At 46.6% G+C, this 18,226-nt stretch overlaps 1 protein-coding gene across 10 annotated transcripts in view; it reads right to left on the reverse strand.

Moving 5' to 3' along the window:
* Nucleotides 1-18,226, reverse strand: part of GON4L (gon-4 like) — a 68,265-nt gene that overhangs the window by 11,432 nt on the left and 38,607 nt on the right. For all 10 annotated transcript variants that reach the window (XM_064593685.1, XM_064593690.1, XM_064593691.1 and 7 more), the window contains 8 exons: nt 14,904-15,005; nt 9,981-10,021; nt 9,288-9,391; nt 6,750-6,948; nt 6,182-6,268; nt 5,021-5,189; nt 3,628-3,772; nt 2,303-2,453 (listed from right to left, as the gene is read on the reverse strand). In XM_064593685.1, the coding sequence (XP_064449755.1) occupies nt 2,303-2,453; nt 3,628-3,772; nt 5,021-5,189; nt 6,182-6,268; nt 6,750-6,948; nt 9,288-9,391; nt 9,981-10,021; nt 14,904-15,005 (998 nt within the window). The remainder of the gene's footprint in view (nt 1-2,302; nt 2,454-3,627; nt 3,773-5,020; nt 5,190-6,181; nt 6,269-6,749; nt 6,949-9,287; nt 9,392-9,980; nt 10,022-14,903; nt 15,006-18,226) is intronic.

Here is an 18,226-nt window from a genome sequence, read left to right on the forward strand (position 1 = left end):
CAGCACATGCTACATGCTCTGCATTTCAAATTACACTAAGCTCTCAATCCTAATGACAATTCTGCAACACTCGCGATCATCAGACAGAGAGTTTAGGTCACAGAGAAAAGGAAGCAGAAGATCGGAGCCTGTCCTTCAGATCTGCTCCTTCACGCAGCACCTTAACCCTCAGCCGCGACCCACCAAAGCTTCCTACTAAGGAAGTAATGGTGCAAAGGACATCAGAGGGGAAGGGAAAGAATAGACTGAGGCAGTTTTAAGAGTAAATAAACAGAAATCAGGGGCGCCTGGGTGGCTCAGTCGTTAAGCGTCTGCCTTCGGCTCAGGTCATGATCCCAGGGTCCTGGGATCGAGCCCCACATCGGGCTCCCTGCTCAGCAGGAAGCCTGCATCTCCCTCTCCCACTCCCCCTGCTTGTGTTCCCTCTCTCGCTGTGTCTCTCTCTGTCAAAAAAATAAATAAAATCTTTAAAAAAAAAAAAAAAAAGTCCCAGGCTTAGAACTTGGACCATACGGCTCAATTCCTAGCTTCATCACTTAATAGCATGATGATCTTGGAAAAGTTACTCAACTTCTCTCAGTCTCAGTTTTGTCATTTGTAAAACAGAGATAATAAGAGAACCTACTCCATGGGGCTGTTGTGGTGGTTAAAGAAGATGCATTAGAAGAAGCTTAAGAATGCAGCATTTAGGGGCGCCTGAGTGGCTCAGTCGTGAAGCATCTGCCTTCGGCTCAGGTCATGATCCCGGGGTCCTGGGATTGAGCCCCACATTGGGCTCCCTGCTCGGCGAGGAGTCTGCTTCTCCCTCTCCCACTCCCCCGGCTTGTGTTCCTGCTCTCGCTATCTCTCTCTCTCTCTCTCTGTCAAATAAATAAATAAAATCTTAAAAAAAAAAAAAACTTTTCATTTTAAATAATTAGATTCATAAGAAGTTGCAAAAATAAGACAGAAAGGTCTTATGTAGCCTTCCCCTAGTTTCTCCCAAAGGTAAGACCTTATGTCGCACGGTGACATTGGTCACACACACAAACCAGGATGCGGCCTCCGGTCCCGTCCACGCAGTGTGAACACCGGGAATACGGCCAGTTTAAATCTACACACCTGTTTCTCAAGCACTCTTCCCCAGAATGCCATGAGGATGTGCTCCACTAAAAGAAGGAAGTAAAATCAAGAAAGATGTGGGTTCGGGGACCAGGAGGATGCACAGAGGAAAGAAGCAAAACCAACCCATGATGATGGGGGAAGGAAAATCCCAAGAAGCCGTACGTGTAGCGAGCGGAGAGAGCAACCCATTTAGAGGGAACACATAAGCGGAGTTGGGGAGAGGCTTCCTCAGGAAGCTGAAAACGACCAGAGATTCCTAGCACTAAAGTAAACTCCAGTGTTGAACAGGTAATACACACCTCCGAGACCAAGCCCCACCGGCTCCCCCAAATGCAATTACCAACGCCACAAAAACATGTCGGCAGGAAAGCAAAGCAATCACGCTACACCACACAGCTCAGCTGGCAGGGACACGTACCAAGCAATTATACGCTTACAATGTGAGCCCTGAATCTAACCAACACCGTGGTCTAGTGGGAGAACCGGGGGACAGAAGACGCCTGTGATGATGGCAGGGCTGTGCAGTGGGAGGCCCAAGTCTTTGTCACCCATGTTGCACTTTACTAAATAAGGCTTCAACCCAAAGCATCAAGTGGTGGCAATGACAAGCAAGCCACCCAGATAGAGACGTAGACACACCACCCTCAAAAACCTCTATACACAATATATATACACAAGTTTATACCCACACGGAAAAGGAAAGGAGAAGGATACAGTGGAGTGTTGTCTACCCTTCAAGAAGGCTAGCGGGAAAGAGACAGAAAGCGGCTCGAGGGAAATGTGAAGTTGAGAAATTTTTTAAAAGTTGGAACAATTTTGGGGCGCCTGGGTGGTTTAGTCGGTTGATCATCTGCCTTCCGCTCAGGTCATGATCCCGGGGTCCCGGGATCGAACCCTGAGTCGGTCTCCCTGCTCAGGAGGGAGTCTGCTTTTCCCTCACCCCGCCCCACCCAGCTCATGCTCTCTCCCTCTCTCAAATAAATAATCTTAAAAAAAAAAAAAAAAAGTTGGAGTAATTTTATTTTTAGGAGAAATACCTGTAACAGAGGAAGAAGATGATACTCCAGAGAAGAACAAGAGTCAATGTCCCTGGAAAAGCCAGAGGGGGACTGACCCAGCTCTGGTGGTAGGAACCAGGGCCCTCTGCTGTGAGGCTGAGCCCGAGCGAGACCCCAGGGAGTTCACAGGAAGCACTTACTTTGATGATGTTATCAGGCGCTCTGTTCATGTTGAGATTCTTGATCCTCACTGTCAGTTGGTGGGCGGTCTTGCAGGTGAGGAGGTACTTGCTGATCAGCAGCTTAGGAAACTTGGTCCCTTCAAAGTGCTTTAGCCCTAAAGCCAACAAACTGAGAAAGGAGCCATAACCTAAATCTCGCCTTACTCTGTTCTGCAGAACGCCCTCTCCCCAGAGCAGCCCACAGGGTACACCCCACCTCATTCTTGTGCAAGCCAATGGCTGCCCCACAGAGATCTGCAGGTGTTTACTCATGGCGAGTAAGTACAATGACGGAGACGCAACCCGGGGTTCCCAGTCAAGTGGGAAGAGGAAAAATGGGCATGAATCACTAAAAAATGTCAGATCGTGACATGCTTCACACTAATAGTACAAACGAAATTCAAAGGAAGGAGAATGGGGCTAAATATGAAATGAATAATTGGCACGGTGTGAGACGTATTAAATCAGGACCAATACTGCCTCCCGACATAAGCCATCTGATTGCGGTTACCTATCTACCGCAATTCGCTGATGGCAGTGGGCCAATACCATCAAGAGCCACGAAAATGTTCTTGACTTTACCAAATAATCTCACGCTTGAGAATTTACCCAAAGGGATATACTCAAAAGACTTCCAAAAGCTCTATATGCAAAGATCCTTGCCGAAGCCCCACTAACAGCAAAACAGGAGAGGAGAAAAAATGAGACAGTGGCAGGTAAAAGGGCTGTCCCAGGGCCCATGGAAGATCACCTGCGTAGACAGCACACAGAACCTACAGGAAGGCATGTGCTCCAGCACAGAGCACAGAAAAACAACTTCAAGATGTTAGGTCAAAAAAGGCAAAACAAAATTATACTTAAATTGCCAATAATTATATGAAAAATCATTGGGGACGCCTCCCTGGCTCAGTCAGTAGACCATCTGATTCTCGATCTTGGGGCCGTGAGTTCGAACCCCATGTTGGGCACAGAGGTTACTTAAAAAAAAAAAAAATCATTGTCATGGGGTGGTTAGGATGATGGATAAAAATTTTTTTCCTTTGAAAAACTGTCTCTAAAAGTACTATGAGATTGGATTTACAACAAATAAAAAACAGAAAACACGTTAGAATGTTCCCAAAGAGTGCACACTGTTCCCCAAGAAGAGCAGGGTCCGGGCTCGAGCAAACCCGCGCAGAGCTGCGCCCAGCACCCGGCTCGGCTTCCGGCCCTCCGCGCCTGCCTGCCCGCAGCTCCTCAAGAGAAGAGCCAGGCCTTCTCCCCGGCGCCCTCGGGGCCTCTGCTGCCCCGCGGCAAACCCTTACTTGTCCTCGGCCTTGGTGAAGAAAATCTTATCCTGGGGGTTCTTCGCCTTCAGAGAACACACCGGAAGTAGCTCCGGGTACATGAAAACCTTGCTTGTGGCCAGGATCCAAGCCACTTGTTTTGGCAAACAGGGAAATTCGTCCGCTGTGAGGAAACAATTCTGTGGTAAATGAAATCCCAGGCAAAAGCTTCTGAATGCAAGCCTGCATTTAGCCAGAGCTGCCCCTACCTGGGGGTGTCCCCACCCCCCCTCCCGCAGAAGTTCCCAGCACCCTCGGTGCTACTAAACGCAGACACGCTCACTGTCCCCTCAGCGGCACAGACACTTGTAACGGGGCGAGCCCCCGGGGCACACAGCGCACACCCAAATGCTGCCGTCGCCTCCCCCCGCCCCCGAAGGCCTTGCAAAGGAGGGACCTTTCTTCCAGGATAAGATGCCAACTCCTTTCATTTCCCTCACCAATCCGGTATTCCAGATTTTATCTGATTTGATTCTTACTTAACTTCCAGCAAGTCCTCCCAGATTCCTCCTGGGGTTGGGAACAAGGCAATTCAGTCTCACTCATTTCTGCCTTGCTGCCTAAGCCTCTCGTTCCAGGCACGTCTGCCTTTCTAGACATGGAAAGCACCACTATATCCATAGTTCTCCTTCCAAAAATGGTATTTTTGTATCCCCAGAAGAAAAACACGGGACACTGTATGTGTAATCTACTACCAGGCCATGATGTTAGGTTTTCATTGCCATCAGAGAGCTAAGAAAGTCGTTTGAGATCAGTGTCGGTAACATAATGCACCTGAATTCAACTATAATTCAATCTAATGCTAAGAGGGATTTCAAACCACAACTCATCTGCTAAACCATGAAACTAATCAGGAGCAATTACTCAGTTTAAGGGAATAGCAAACGTGTTCTCAAAAATTACTAAAAAATGCATGGCAGAAAGCAAACCTGCACAAGTCTTTAAAATACTGAACACGGCAAATGTACATCTCTAATTTGTACCTAACTCCCAAATCAACATTTCATTCAAAATGGAGATACCACTGCAATCATGAAGGGAAATAAAAGTATCTTAACGAAGCAGAGAATAAAAACCTGACCACGAACCAACTTCAACCACTGGCCTTTCATCTTCCCCAGACCCCAATGACCTTGCTCCCGCTGCTTCCCACCCTCACATCTGCCGAGGACCACAACCCAGCCCTGCCCCCCGCCCCGTCCTGTCCATCGCCCAGCCCTCACAGAAGCCCAAACACTATCATGACCTCCTGGAACGTAGATAGTGGGTACCAAGGACGACATTATAGATGTCCCCTGTCCTGTCTCCTGGGAAGGGAGGTTCAAGATAACTCAAGGCAAGCAAAAAGCAGAAGTGGACATGGGTCCCCTACCAGTCTTCTTGACAGTTTTGCGAGGACTCCAGTCGATGCTGACGTGCGTGTTGAAGTCTTCAACGAGCTGCATTGCCCCCAGCAGGTTGCAGGGCTGGAACAAGGTCTGAAAGCCGGGAATGGACTGGTGGAGCGCAACAGAGCTCTGAGCGAAGGTGCCCAGCTCTTTCTGGGGAGACAGGGCACAAAGGAGACCTCAGCCCCAGAAACTTAATACGAGTAGCCCTCACTAGCCTCCGAGGGAAAATCTGTCCTTCCTGCTAGAGGACTGAAACAGATAAAAATCATCATAAAGTCCTCCATAATTAACATGACTCCATTAAGACTACTCTTTTGCTGAGTCCTCAGATACTCAAAGATTGTGTTTATGATACACTCATCTGTTCTTGTTTTATTCCTCAGCCTTTTGGATGGATGGTCTAGCTCCCCAGTCAGAATAAAGGTTCTCAAAAGTAAGAACAATTAAAATTTTTTGTCTTTTGGTTTCTCTTAATAACACCTACAAAATTTCAAAATTAAAAGCCCTTCCTCCAAAATACTTAAAAATGTCATGACCGAGATTAACTGTATACATAAAATACTAATGTTGAGCCTAATGAATGGATAATGAAGCCAATAAAAAGAACAGAAGTACCAAAAACCCAAGAAGTCAGGGTGGGTCTAAAGATGAGGAAGAGGAGGAGCTCCTGGGGGGCTCAGTCAGTGAAGCATCTGCCTTCGGCTCAGGTCATGATCTTGGGGTCCTGGGATCGAGCCCCGCATCAGGCTCCCTGCTCAGCGGGGAGTCTGCTTCTCCCTCTGCCTGCCGCTCTCCCTGCTTGTGCTCTCTCTCTCACACACAAATAAATAAATAAATAAATAAATAAATAAATAAATAAATAAATAAATAAATAAATAAATAAAATCCTTAAAAAAAAGATGAGGAAGAGGACCCAACAGAAAAGTCAGAGGAATGTCTTAAGGAAACTGGCTGCACTCTGGTCCTGCATGGGGTCAGAGACTGATGCTCTCTCAGCACAGGGAGGAAGCCGTAGGGATGGCAGCCAGGACACCCAGGACAGAGAGTAAATGCAGCTGGTGTTGGGTGACCATCTAGGAGAAGTGACCCCCCAAGCGAACGGATACCAACATCTTTAGAGTGAAGGATACTTGGAACCTTACAAGAAATATCCTGGTGGTACTGGCCTCCGAACTGAGGTTGGGGTTGGAGGAGGCGAGAAGGTGAATTTGCGTCAAGAGCTGAACATGCTGGGAAGGGAAAGAAAATAACACGGTGACACGTTACGGTGTTGTCATTTCCGGAACCCAGAAGACCTTAGCAAGATGTCTGCAACATTACCACACGTTTTGCTTTCCAAAGAGACTACGAGATTGGCACCATATCTTGGTGTGAATTTCTCAGATCTGTTCCCCTTGAGCAAAATGACAGAACCAGAGGAAGTTTAACCTCAAACCAAAGGGACTGAAATTAGAACTTCAGCAAGTGAGGCTGTTAAATTCAGAATGGTTCATGGAAGACTGAAATGTGTAACCTTGGAGTATGAGGGTCGTTACGGGCATCTGCATTCTTGCCTGCCCGTAAGGATACCAACATGATGCCCTTTCAACGCCCTCAGTGATGTGAAGATCTTGTGGCCCTGTGCTTTCAGGGGGCATCAAGATACCGGTTTCTGATTTCCAGACCACTGCTAGCTCTTGGCCTCCGAATCCGGCCCAGGACGAGGCTCACCTGCTGCATCTGCTGCTGGAGGCGGCTCCTCTGTGCTGGGTCTAGAGTGAGCGTCTGAGGAACCTTCTCGGTCTGGGGCTTCACCCTCTCCACCTCCTGCTGCTGTCTGCCTGAGGATTTCTTCATCTTCAGGTGCTCAAGCTGCTCCTTCACTGTGCGGTGCTGCTCATTCAGCAAGTTGGCCAGTGGTTCCTCAAACCTGTCCCCGGTAGGGAGACAACTGAATTTGGACATTTCCCCAGGCTAGCAACACATCTGACACCTCCTGACGGTGGGTTAAGAGTCTGAACACTTCCATCTTCTGCTAATCCCCACATCCCACTCTAGCCAACAAACTCCTAGCCTATCCAAATCTTTCCCCAAAGTTGTTCGCATAAATCCAAATGAGATAGTTCTGAATTGCACTGTCCCCCCCATTCTTCTACAACCAGTCTTATAAGTAATACACAAATGAAGGAGAAACTAAACAAAACTCTAGGAGCAGAGAAATGCCTGGATAACAAAGTAGTCAAAGAGCCAACGGGAAGAACTCATCATCCTTGGGTCCTACTGACACCACATTACCCTGGAACCCAAAGGTGATACAGAATCTTCTCCAAGTCCAGCATTTGTTCCCTAATCCACTCATGACCCCACCCCAGGTCCAGCTTCTGCCCTCCTGCCACTCCCATCCACTTAGGCTGCCCCGCCTTCCTTTCTTAAGAGGTCAAAGACCTAGTAGGAAGCAAGAAGCGGATACACTGAAACACAGGACAGCTGGGAAGGCCAGTGAGAAGCTGGCTCCCACCGTGAATACATCCTCTGGCAGCTCCCCCACATCCCTCCTCTCAGCTGTCTAACCCGCCCACCCACCCCTGCCTCTAGAGAGAGACTGGCTGACGCCAAAGCAAGCATTCACATAGCCAGCTCACAGCCTAGTCCTGGGGCAGAGCGGGACACTCAAGGGATTAAGGGTGAGCTGATACCCTACGCAATCACGATGAGACCAGCTCAAGCAGGTATGGCCAGCAGGATATCCTATTTCATGAAATCCTCTATACTGTAACGACGGTTAAATGGTAACTTTCCTACAGCCTCTACAGATAAAGACTATGTGTCCTTTTGCAGTATTTACTGTGAGTGTGGGCAGGCAGGCACAGGGTAAAAACCTAAAGACAAGGACAGTCCTCTGTACAATGTTTACTGAGAACAGAAAACTCTCCATTATCTGTGCTCCTAGCAGGACAACAGAAAAACACACGGAAAAAGTAGACAAAAAAGCACAAATAGCCTGCCCCTGGTTTTATGAAATATTACTTAGTTGGTTGGTAAGAGGGACACAGATGGCTCACTTTCCCCATACCTTATTTAGTCAAAGACTAAACCAGGTTTGCAATTTTAGCTGAATGGGAAGCAGCTGCAGCCCGTGCAGATGAACTGAGCGAGCGCCAGAGACAGCTCATCTTCAACCAGGACTTTAAAGTAGTTCTATAAACCCCAAATGTAAAGAACTCATACACAGAGATTATTAGTGGAACCGAAATATGTTTATAGATCAGATGAACTATGAACTATGGCCTGCAGTAAGTGGGTCAAATAAAGACTCAGAAATCCTGAAAATGTTTCCTCCCAAAAAGTAAGTATGTAAGGCCACAGTGTTATTAACTAACTCGATGTGGGGACCCGTTCACAATGCTTACCTGCATCAAATCACTTTCGATGTCTTACAACTTGTCAATTATACTTCAATAAAGCCAAAACAAAATAAAATGGGGGTGGGGGATCCCGAAATTCTGTTGTGGTTACACTGTGGTGTTTATTATAATGGACCATGAGCTATATTCCCGGCTGTTATGCAACGGTGGGGTAGCTTGTCTTTTCTACTCAATTGCACGTTCCCTGAAGGCCTGGCTTTCAGGTGGCTCCCAAGCTCTCCGGTCAGGTCAGGCTGTGAAAGCACAGGACTAACGGAGGCTGCAGGTCTCTCAGCTCTGCTCTGCTCCCCCCCGACCGCTAGCTAGCCGGTCACCTCACCGCGCACATATGCTGCTGCTCGGGATGGGTACCAGTTCATGAAAATACACATGAATTACACAAACCCATCCCACAAAACTTAAAGCCTCCACTCTGTGGGTGGGGAACGGAAGTGCCAGCCTCGTGTGAAGAGGGCGGTACTTCTACCTCAGACCAAAGATGCTTCACGGCCGCTCAGTCATCACCAAGGTGGCTGACAAACTTTGGCTAATGGCCAACAAGGAGAACAAAGGGACACACAGGCGCCTATGAAAGGGGTGGTCTCTGTGGCTGGCCCCGGAGTCCTCACACCTCTCCAGCACCACTCATCTGGAGAAGCTGCTATGGACACCAGCTACTGCTTTCTCTCCCTTCCCAAGCAGACGCAGCCTGGTCTGCCGCTGCACTGCCCCACGACGAGGAGACTCATCCCCGGAGACCCTCCACCAGCGACCGCGGGCACTGGGCGACGGGGAACTGTCAACGGGAGTGTCTGGACACACACGTTCCCTCCATTTGGCACCTCGGCGTCCTTGGCTAGCCTACCGCAGGGCTTGAGGGGTGTTGAAGCTAGGCCGGGGTTCAGCCACGCGATCCTCCTCCTCTGGGCCATCATCTTCCACGTTGGAGAGTCCCATCTCGTCTTGGAACTGAGGGCACAGGGGAAGGAGGGTGATCCTGGGGAAGGGGTGTGTGGAAGCCCCCCAGCAGTGAGAAGGGAAAGCGAAGACCACAGTCTACAGGGCACCAACAATGCTGGCACCCAGAAAGAGCTCCCTCAAGACCTTCCTCACTTCAGGGCACCCGCAGTCCTGCACACGGCTATTACGCCAGGAGCGAAGTCTCTCAGTCAGCCACTTGCAATGGTGCAGACAGAGCACAGATAGCTCAGAATGATCAGAAATATCTTTCAAGAGACAAGTTGATGAGAAAGGTAACTATCTGTGCCCAGAATAATCCAAACACTGATTTGCAATCTTTACGGATGCACGGAATGATGGTTGGGGAGGCCATCCAAAGTTTACAAGGAACATTTTGCTAAGAATAACCTACATATGGACAACCGAAATGTATCAGTGAGCCAAATTCCCCTCCCACGACACCCACTCCCAAGGGGGCTGAAAGGTGAAGTGGCTTGGCCACACCAGCCTTGTGGAGGGATGGGCTTGAGAGCAGAGGACAGAGCACGCTGGAGGAGCCGCCCAGCGTCCCGAGCCCCGACTTCGCGTCGTTACTCACAGTTTCAAACAGTTCCTCCATCAGCTCATTCACCTCCTTCTCTGAAAAGAAGCCAAACGGCATTGTTGGTCCAGGTCGGTCTCAGTTCCCACAGGCGGGAATTGCACAGAGACACCGCGTCTTGTTTCCAGCAAGACATCTGACAAAACCCTCACATCTACCTGTCATCTGGTTCATTCAAACACACTTACTGACTCCCAACTATGCCTCAAGCCCTGTTCTAGATGCTGGGGGGCACATGGCAGAGCTCACAGTCTCACAGGGCACCTGGGTGGCTCAGTCGGTTAAGTATCTGACTCTTGATTTCGGCTTGGGTCATGATCTCAGGGTCGTGAGATCGAGCCCCACATTGGGCTTTGCACTAGGCATGGGGTCTGCTTAAGATTCTCTCTCTCCTCTCCCTCTGCCCCCTTCACCAGCAACCCCCTTTTCTAAAACAAAACAAAACAAAATAAAACAAAAAAAAACAGAAAGAAAAAACTAACAGTCTCACTCTCTAGAAGGTAAAGTTCCAATGGGGAGACATGCAGGAAATGTGAGCCAGATGATTTCACAATAAAGATAATTCATAGTTTACCGGCCTAGCCTACTGAACGGAGTCACGAGAGAAGTCTCCAGGGCCCTGTCTTTGTACCCGAACTATAAAGCAACTCCATCAATGACCTAGAAGACCCAGAAAACATACTTACCAAATCTGTAAATCATATAAAGTTGAAAGGGATTGCTAGACCAACTGATGACAGATTCAAAATTCCATGTTTTCTCAAATTAATTGAATGAAACTTAATGGGACAAGTTTAAAGTCTTACATTTAGGAATTTTAAAAATCAGTTTCTCAAGTGCACAAAAACATGAAATGGCTCAAAAAAATCTGAAAAAGATCTGAATGTTTTGGCTGACCTCAAGTTCAATCTGACACAGCTACTCCAAAACAGCACAAGTATCCATGAAAGCAAGCCTGTCACAGAACCAGCGTAGAGTCTCAGACCACGTCCAGAGGATCCAGACGTATCTGTGATCTTTTCTGCAAAAGCCCTTCCTACAAGGGCATTAAAAAGCTAAAAATCGAAATGCTGGTGAAGATGTGGAGCAAATGAAATTCTGATGCGAAGGTAAAATAGAAGTCCACTTTGGAAAAAATCTGGCAATTTCTTGTAAAACTAAGCATACATCTCCCCTCTGACCAGTGATTCCTCTCCTGGACAACTGACCCAAGAGAAATGAAACATTTGTCCAGGAAAGGTTTGCACAAGGAAGTTCAGAGCAGCTTCATTCAAGATAGGCAAAAATTAGAAAAACCCAGGTTTCCATCAAGACCTGGGAATAGATTTAAAAAAGATAAACTGGTATGTTTATACAATGGAATCCCACTCAGCAATAAAAGAGGAAAAAGTAGTGATACGTGTCAATACAGATGAATCTCAAAAACTTCATGCTGAAAGAAGCTTTATACAAGAGAGCACACACTTTATGATTCCATTTACATGAAGTTCTAACACAGGCAAATCTAATCTGTTACAGAAAAAAAAAAGACCAGAACAGCGGTTGCCTCAGGGAGGATGGTGAGGGGAATGATTCGGAAGGGGCCTGAGGGAGCTTTCTGGGGTGACAGTTCCATATTCCCATATGGGTTTGGTTACACAGGTGGAAGCACATCAGAATTCACTGAATGGTACACTAAAAATGTGTGCAACAGGGGCGCCTGGGTGGCTCAGTTGGTTAAGCGACCGCCTTCGGCTCAGGTCATGATCCTGGAGTCCCGGGATCGAGTCCCGCATCGGGCTCCCTGCTCGGCAGGGAGTCTGCTTCTCCCTCTGACCCTCCCCCCTCTCATGTGCTCTCTCTCTCTCTCTCATTCTCACTCTCTCAAATAAATAAATAAATAAAATCTTTAAAAAAAAAAAATGTGTGCAATACATTGTGCATAAATTTACCTAAAAAGAGAAATTGTAGATAAATACTGAGCCCGAATGAATGATATGCTTAGGCTAAAATGTTAGGGAGTGAAGTATGCTGCTATCTACAACCTACTCTGAAATGCATGAGAAAAACCCACACAGATTCACAGATGGACAGAGAGATGGATGAACAGCTGCATGACAAAGCAAATATATTAAAAGTTACTTACAGAAACTAGGTGGTGGGTATGTGGGTGTTCAGTGTACAATGCTTTCAACTTTTCTATGAATTTTAGAAGTTCCATTAAAAAATATAAGGAGAGAAATGCTTATAAAAAAAATAAAGGCCAGGGGCTCCTGGGTGGCTCAGTAGGTTAGGTGACCGACTCTTGATATCAGCTCAAGTCTTGATCTCAGGGTCGTGAATTCAAGCCCTACACTGGGTTCCACGCTGGGCATGGAGCCTACTTAAAAAAATTTAAGTAAAAAATAAAGGCCAGAATCCAGAGAACGGTGGCTGGGATAATGCGAGGTCTGGGGACTACTGCATTTGGAGAACTGAAGAAACTTAGTATATTTGGCACGGCAAAGAAAAAACGTAGGAAAAGGAACATCTTTTACTATGCAAGCTTGGGAGTAAATTACATTTTCTAGCAACAAAGGACAAATAGGAATGTAACAGGTATACGGAGGTTCAGTAAGGAAAATGTTGGTTGAGGAGGTGCTCAAGATGGGGACATGCCGTCTTCAGGACTGATGAGCACTGGGGGTCACCCAGACACAGAGAAGCTACAGACAAACTCAAGTGGGAGGAAAATACATGGCCACAGGAAGCTTTCCAAACTCTGAGTTTCTATGCTTATTTTTATTTTTAAATTTTTGTCATCCACGTAAGGAAAAGTCCTCCCATAGGGATAATATGATAACATCAGACACAAGAGGACAAGGGGTAGGAACAAAACTGGAATTCCATCCCAGTTTTTACGTATGATCACAGAACCCTATGACAAGAAAGGATGGCCCTTCATTCAGGCACCCCAGAAAAGGTCACTATTTGGCCAAATCCAGGCCTAGGACCACAAACAGCACCAACTCCCCAAGAAACTCACAGGCCAGGGGAGAAGACGGACAGGGCCCAAGCAACCAGGAGAGAGGCAAGCACCAGAAGGAGCACATCAACTGGTGTGGAGTGCAAAGCAAGAACCATGCTAACTGGGGAGGGCCTTCCTGAGAAACAATCTGTAACATGGAGAAAGAGACAGACAGACAAGGAAGGCAAGTGCACTCCGTACTCCAGGCCAGGAGCCAAGCCCAAACGAAATCTACCTCCCGCTTCCAGCAGAGACCCTTGATTACCAGCATCGGTGGACCAGATGCTCCTTCAAAGAATTTTCCCTTGGTTTCTGACTAGACTTCCTTGGTTTTTCTCATACTTTCCTAGACCCTCCACAGTCCACACCTCAAGCCTTTTCATCCTACACTTTGATTCCTTTCAACACTTACTCTAACCTTAATTGTCCTAACATAGCAAATAAGGGAAGATCTTCACAAAGGAAATGGCATTCTAATCCCAAAAACAAGATCAAAGAGGAAATAAAGCAACTGGAACGAAAGTCCTAAAGGATCATGTTTCCATAATTCTCTCTGCACAAATAGCTGCATTATTTAGGCAAGTAATAATAAGTGTGTCTGGATGCTCATAAAGCTTTCTCCATAACCCGGTCAAGAGCCAACATCCCACCTTCACCATGTTGTGTATGCTAGTCCAGGTCAGGGTCACACACACACTCAATAAGAATCAATACTTTCTGGGGCACCTGGGTGGCTCAGTATGTCAAGCATCTACCTTCAGCTCAGGTCGTGATCTCAGGGTCCTGGGATCGAGTCCTGTATCAGGTTCCCTGCTCTGCTTGTCCCTCTCCCTCTGCCCCTCTCCCCTGCTCATGCACATGCTCTCTGTCTCAGATGGATAAATAAAATCTTTAAAAAATAAAAAAATCAATACTTTCTGAAATATATGTTTCTATCTTTGGCAACATAGCCAATGAAGTAATTCTTTAAACAAATAACTCGAGCCAAGTCAAGTCACTGAACTGTTTTCCATGCCTCCAATTTTGCTCTCTTTACCCATCAAATTAATACATTAACTTGGTGTTAAATCAAAGTAGTATTTCTAAAATCCACATCAGTTCCTACTGATTTCCTGTCAAAATCTCTAAGCTCTCCTTTTGACAGATCAAATCCCAAATTCACGGTTCTCCAGGATCTGAATACTGCTTACCTCTTCTACCACTGCACACTCACAACTCCATAACCAAGCAACTCACCATTTTCCAAGCGTAGTACTGTTCCTCCACATGTCCGTGCTCGGTGGGTACTCTTCTACCTATTTGCAATATCCACCCGTCTCCATCTACCCAGAATTTCTTTCTTTTTCAAAGAGTTTATTTTTAAGTAATCTCTACACCCAACGTGGGGCTCGAACTCGCAACCCCAAGATCAAGAGTCGCACAGTCTACCACTGAGCCAGCCAGGTGCCCCTCACCCAAAATTTCTTATTCCTCCTTCAAAACTGAGATAAAACATCTCATCATGTGAGTCCTTCCCCAGCCCACCTACCCTACTGTGCACCATCCACTAGGAGACTACACCCTCTTTTAGGCCACTGGGAACCTTACATACAAGCCATTATAGCACCTATCACTTTGTATTGTAACTTGGCATGTTTGTATCCCCTACTTGAGCTGAGGTCCTACGGGGTGCAGGCCATGCCTTATTTATTTTGGTATCATAGGTACGACCTCCACCAGATACTGGACTCAGGGCAGAACTGTGGGATGTGTAAGTGAATGACTCACAGGCTTCCTAAATACATACGTAAATTTAAAGAGTTACAGAAATAAATGGGTACAAGCTTAAATGTCTCAACTTGAATGGGCTGCAAACTCCACCCTCCAAAATCTACAAAGTAAACAAAGGCAGCTGCGGAGCAGTGAAGAGCCGGACTCCTAGTAAACAGACTCACTGGTGATCCTCACGGCCCGGTCAGTGCGGAAATCCTCTGTGTCAGGTTCATCAAGGTCTTCCAGGAAGTTATATTCTGGATCGTCATCGTCATCGGCCTCATCTAGGAAAAAAATACTTCAGACACTTATTCCCCACTCTGAACTCCTATCACTGATGAAAATGAAAATTTTCAGCACCCTAAAAATCTGTTCCAATAAAGTTTTTAAATACCTTCTTTTTCTCCTGAGTGTGTTGCACAGCTCATTTCCCATAGCTGACACATCCCACCCAGTCTCTCCAGTAAGCCAAGTTCTTTCCTCCCTTCAAAAAAGACTTAAATCTGCCAAAATGCAGCAAAAGCCAGAAAACTGAACACATAATTTATCTCAGTAATCCCACTAGTGCACCTCATGAAAGTAACACTCTTGTAAAACTAGGTACACAAAGGCACTAATGGTGAAAGAAGATGACCCTAATTCCCAGCGACTAGGGAGTGACTCTACCTCTGACGCTTCAGGACAGAACGGTACATACGTGTAAAACGGGAATGTGCGGGACCAAGTACAACACAACAGAAACACACATAATAATCCTCAGTATGAGAAGTTATAGCCCTACAACAAGACTCAGAAATAACTAGAAATATACAAAAAGAATAAACATTTGTTATGTTAGGGCACAGAAGAAACGGGTGTTTCTCTAATGTCCGTGCTATGATTCCTAGAGAAAGACTGTGAAGGAGTCACTGAACGACAGGGCTGTTACATTACCAGGTGATTTATATTATCAAGTTTCAGCACAACTTTAGGTAAGTGCTGTCTGGAGAACATGCCGTGCTGATGGAAATGTCCTGCGTGTGCCTGGCATGGTCACGGCAGCTCCCGGCAACAGGTGGCACCTGAGAACTTGGAATGGGGCTAGTACAACCAAGGAGCTGAATTAGAACAAAAAACAGGGACATCTGGGTGTCTCAGCCAGTTAGGTGTCTGCCTTCGACTCGGGTCATGATCCCAGGGTCCTGGGATCGAGCCACGCATCAGGTGCCTCGCTTGGCGGGGAGTCTGCCTCTCCCTCTGCCTGTGCTCGCTCTCTCACTCTCTCAAATAAATAAAAATCTTAAAAAAAAAAAAAAAATTCTGCCACATGGAAATAACTAAATTCCTTACTATTATGTAGCCATTAAACGGGAGAGGTAGTCTCTATGTGTTACAGTGGGAAATTGTCTGAATTCTATTGTTAAGTGAAAGAAGCAAGTTGCAGATGCAGAACAATACATACAGAAAGATTCCTTTCATGGAAAAAAATTATTGAGGTGAATATGTACTTGACTGCATATACAGAAAATAACTACAAAGCATTAAGATGAATATTTTCCTCTCTGTACCCTTCCATAATATTTTCATTTTTTGTAATAAATGAGTATCCTTCATTAAAAATAAAAATATATACACACAATTCTGATTCATAATCACTGGGAAATCTGTACTGATTAGCCCCAATCTAACCTGATGTTTTTCACTCCACATTTATACCCAGGTTATAATATATTAATTTACATTATTTATAATGTAGCTATTTAAATGTCAGTCTTTTTCATCCATTTGTGCATTTAAGTTTCTGATAAAAATTCTTCAAACCCTTACGAATGGAATCCTGTCCTCCCCATCTCTACAGTACTTTCAACGTCAGTGTCTTCAGGGCAGGCTCTGTACAAACACGCCGAAGGACGGACGAACACTCCAGGAAAAACTCCAACCCCTGGGGCGCGTGCACGGGTCTGGAGCCCCACCTGTTCGTGTGCAAGAACCGCAACAGGGCAGCTTCTGCCCACGCCACACAAGTGGGCTGGCCCTTATTCTCAGAGCACCCATTCGCCGCACACGTTAGAAAGTCATTCAGGAAGGTTTCTTCTGAGTTCTTAGCTTTGAACTCCTTGGTGGTGGTATCTGTCCTCTTACTCTTGACCGATTAACAAGGTCGGCATCCACCCAGCTGATCTCAGTTTGCTGTGCGCCTACAGTGAAGCCTCTCAATTATTTTTGGCAAGTGAGATTCTCATTTTTAATACTGTGCAGACCAGATGGTAGGAGGAACATGCGAGAATAGCCACGTGATGCTACAAAAGAGACTAGCATGCGGCTGGCGTGTGGCTCTGGGATCTCTGTCTAGCACCATTCCCTGTCTGTCGGCACTCAGGAAGTTAAGCCAGTAGATCGGAAGGTCCAGACCTGCCCTACTCACTGGCTTTGTGTTCTCTTTTATTAATCTGTCTGAACATGTAAACAACAACAATACAGAGTTTTAAAGAGAACTGTCACCCTCCCCACTACCCATTATTCCACTTTCTCGGTCCACCCTGATCACACACGCTCATGCCTCCCAGACCAGCAGTTTCCAATATTTAGGATGCATAAGAATTACATCCCTAGGGCGCCTGAGTAGCTCAGTTGGTTGAGCGGCTGCCTTCGGCTCAGGTCATGATCCTGGAGTCCCTGGATCGAGTCCCACATCGGGCTCCCTGCTCAGTGAGGAGCCTGCTTCTCCCTCTGACCCTCCCCACTCTCATGGGCTCTCTCTCATTCTCTCTCTCTCAAATAAATAAATAAAATCTTTAAAAAAAAAAAAAACACTCAGGGCACCTGGGTGGCTCAGTCGGTTAAGCGACTGCCTTCGGCTCAGGTCATGATCCTGGAGTCCCTGGATCGAGTCCCGCATCGGGCTCCCTGCTCGGCAGGGAGTCTGCTTCTCCCTCTGACCCTCCCTCTTCTCATGTGCTCTCTCTCTCATTCTCTCTCTCAAATAAATAAAATCTTTCAAAAAAAAAAGAATTACATCCCTAGACCATACCCACTGAAGATTCTGCCTCAGTGACAGGTGAGGCCTGGAATCTGTATCGTTAACTAACACAAGCCGCACGCACACCATCACACTCCTTGACTCTGATTCAGGTTCTAGGGATGAAACCAGGAGTGGCACAGCCTTGGGCTCCCAAACTCCTGACACCCGAGGCCCTGCCTGGCCTTCCCTCCTCAACAGCCACCACCTCAGCTCCTCCAGCCACGCTGATGGAAATCCGGGAAATCAGGGCATGAGCTGCCACCACGGATAAAGCCATAGGACCTGCCTTAGTTCCCGTCCATATTGTATCTTAGCTTAGGCCTAAAGACAAAAGGGGAAGAGTCATATCCATTTAACAAATGCTTCTATCCCTGAGCCTTCCTTCAATGGACACCTTCCTAGAACATTAAACTGGGCTCAAATCCTAGAAGCATTAACAAACAGATTCTGCAACACGGGGCAACGTGACAAAATTCTCGGAGATTTCTATGAAATGGATAGAAC

This window comes from Mirounga angustirostris, unplaced genomic scaffold, assembly GCF_029215605.1.
Source record: "Mirounga angustirostris isolate CCGP_5_RB_7025 unplaced genomic scaffold, mMirAng1.0.hap1 SCAF_6, whole genome shotgun sequence".
NCBI classification, from domain to species: domain Eukaryota; kingdom Metazoa; phylum Chordata; class Mammalia; order Carnivora; family Phocidae; genus Mirounga; species Mirounga angustirostris.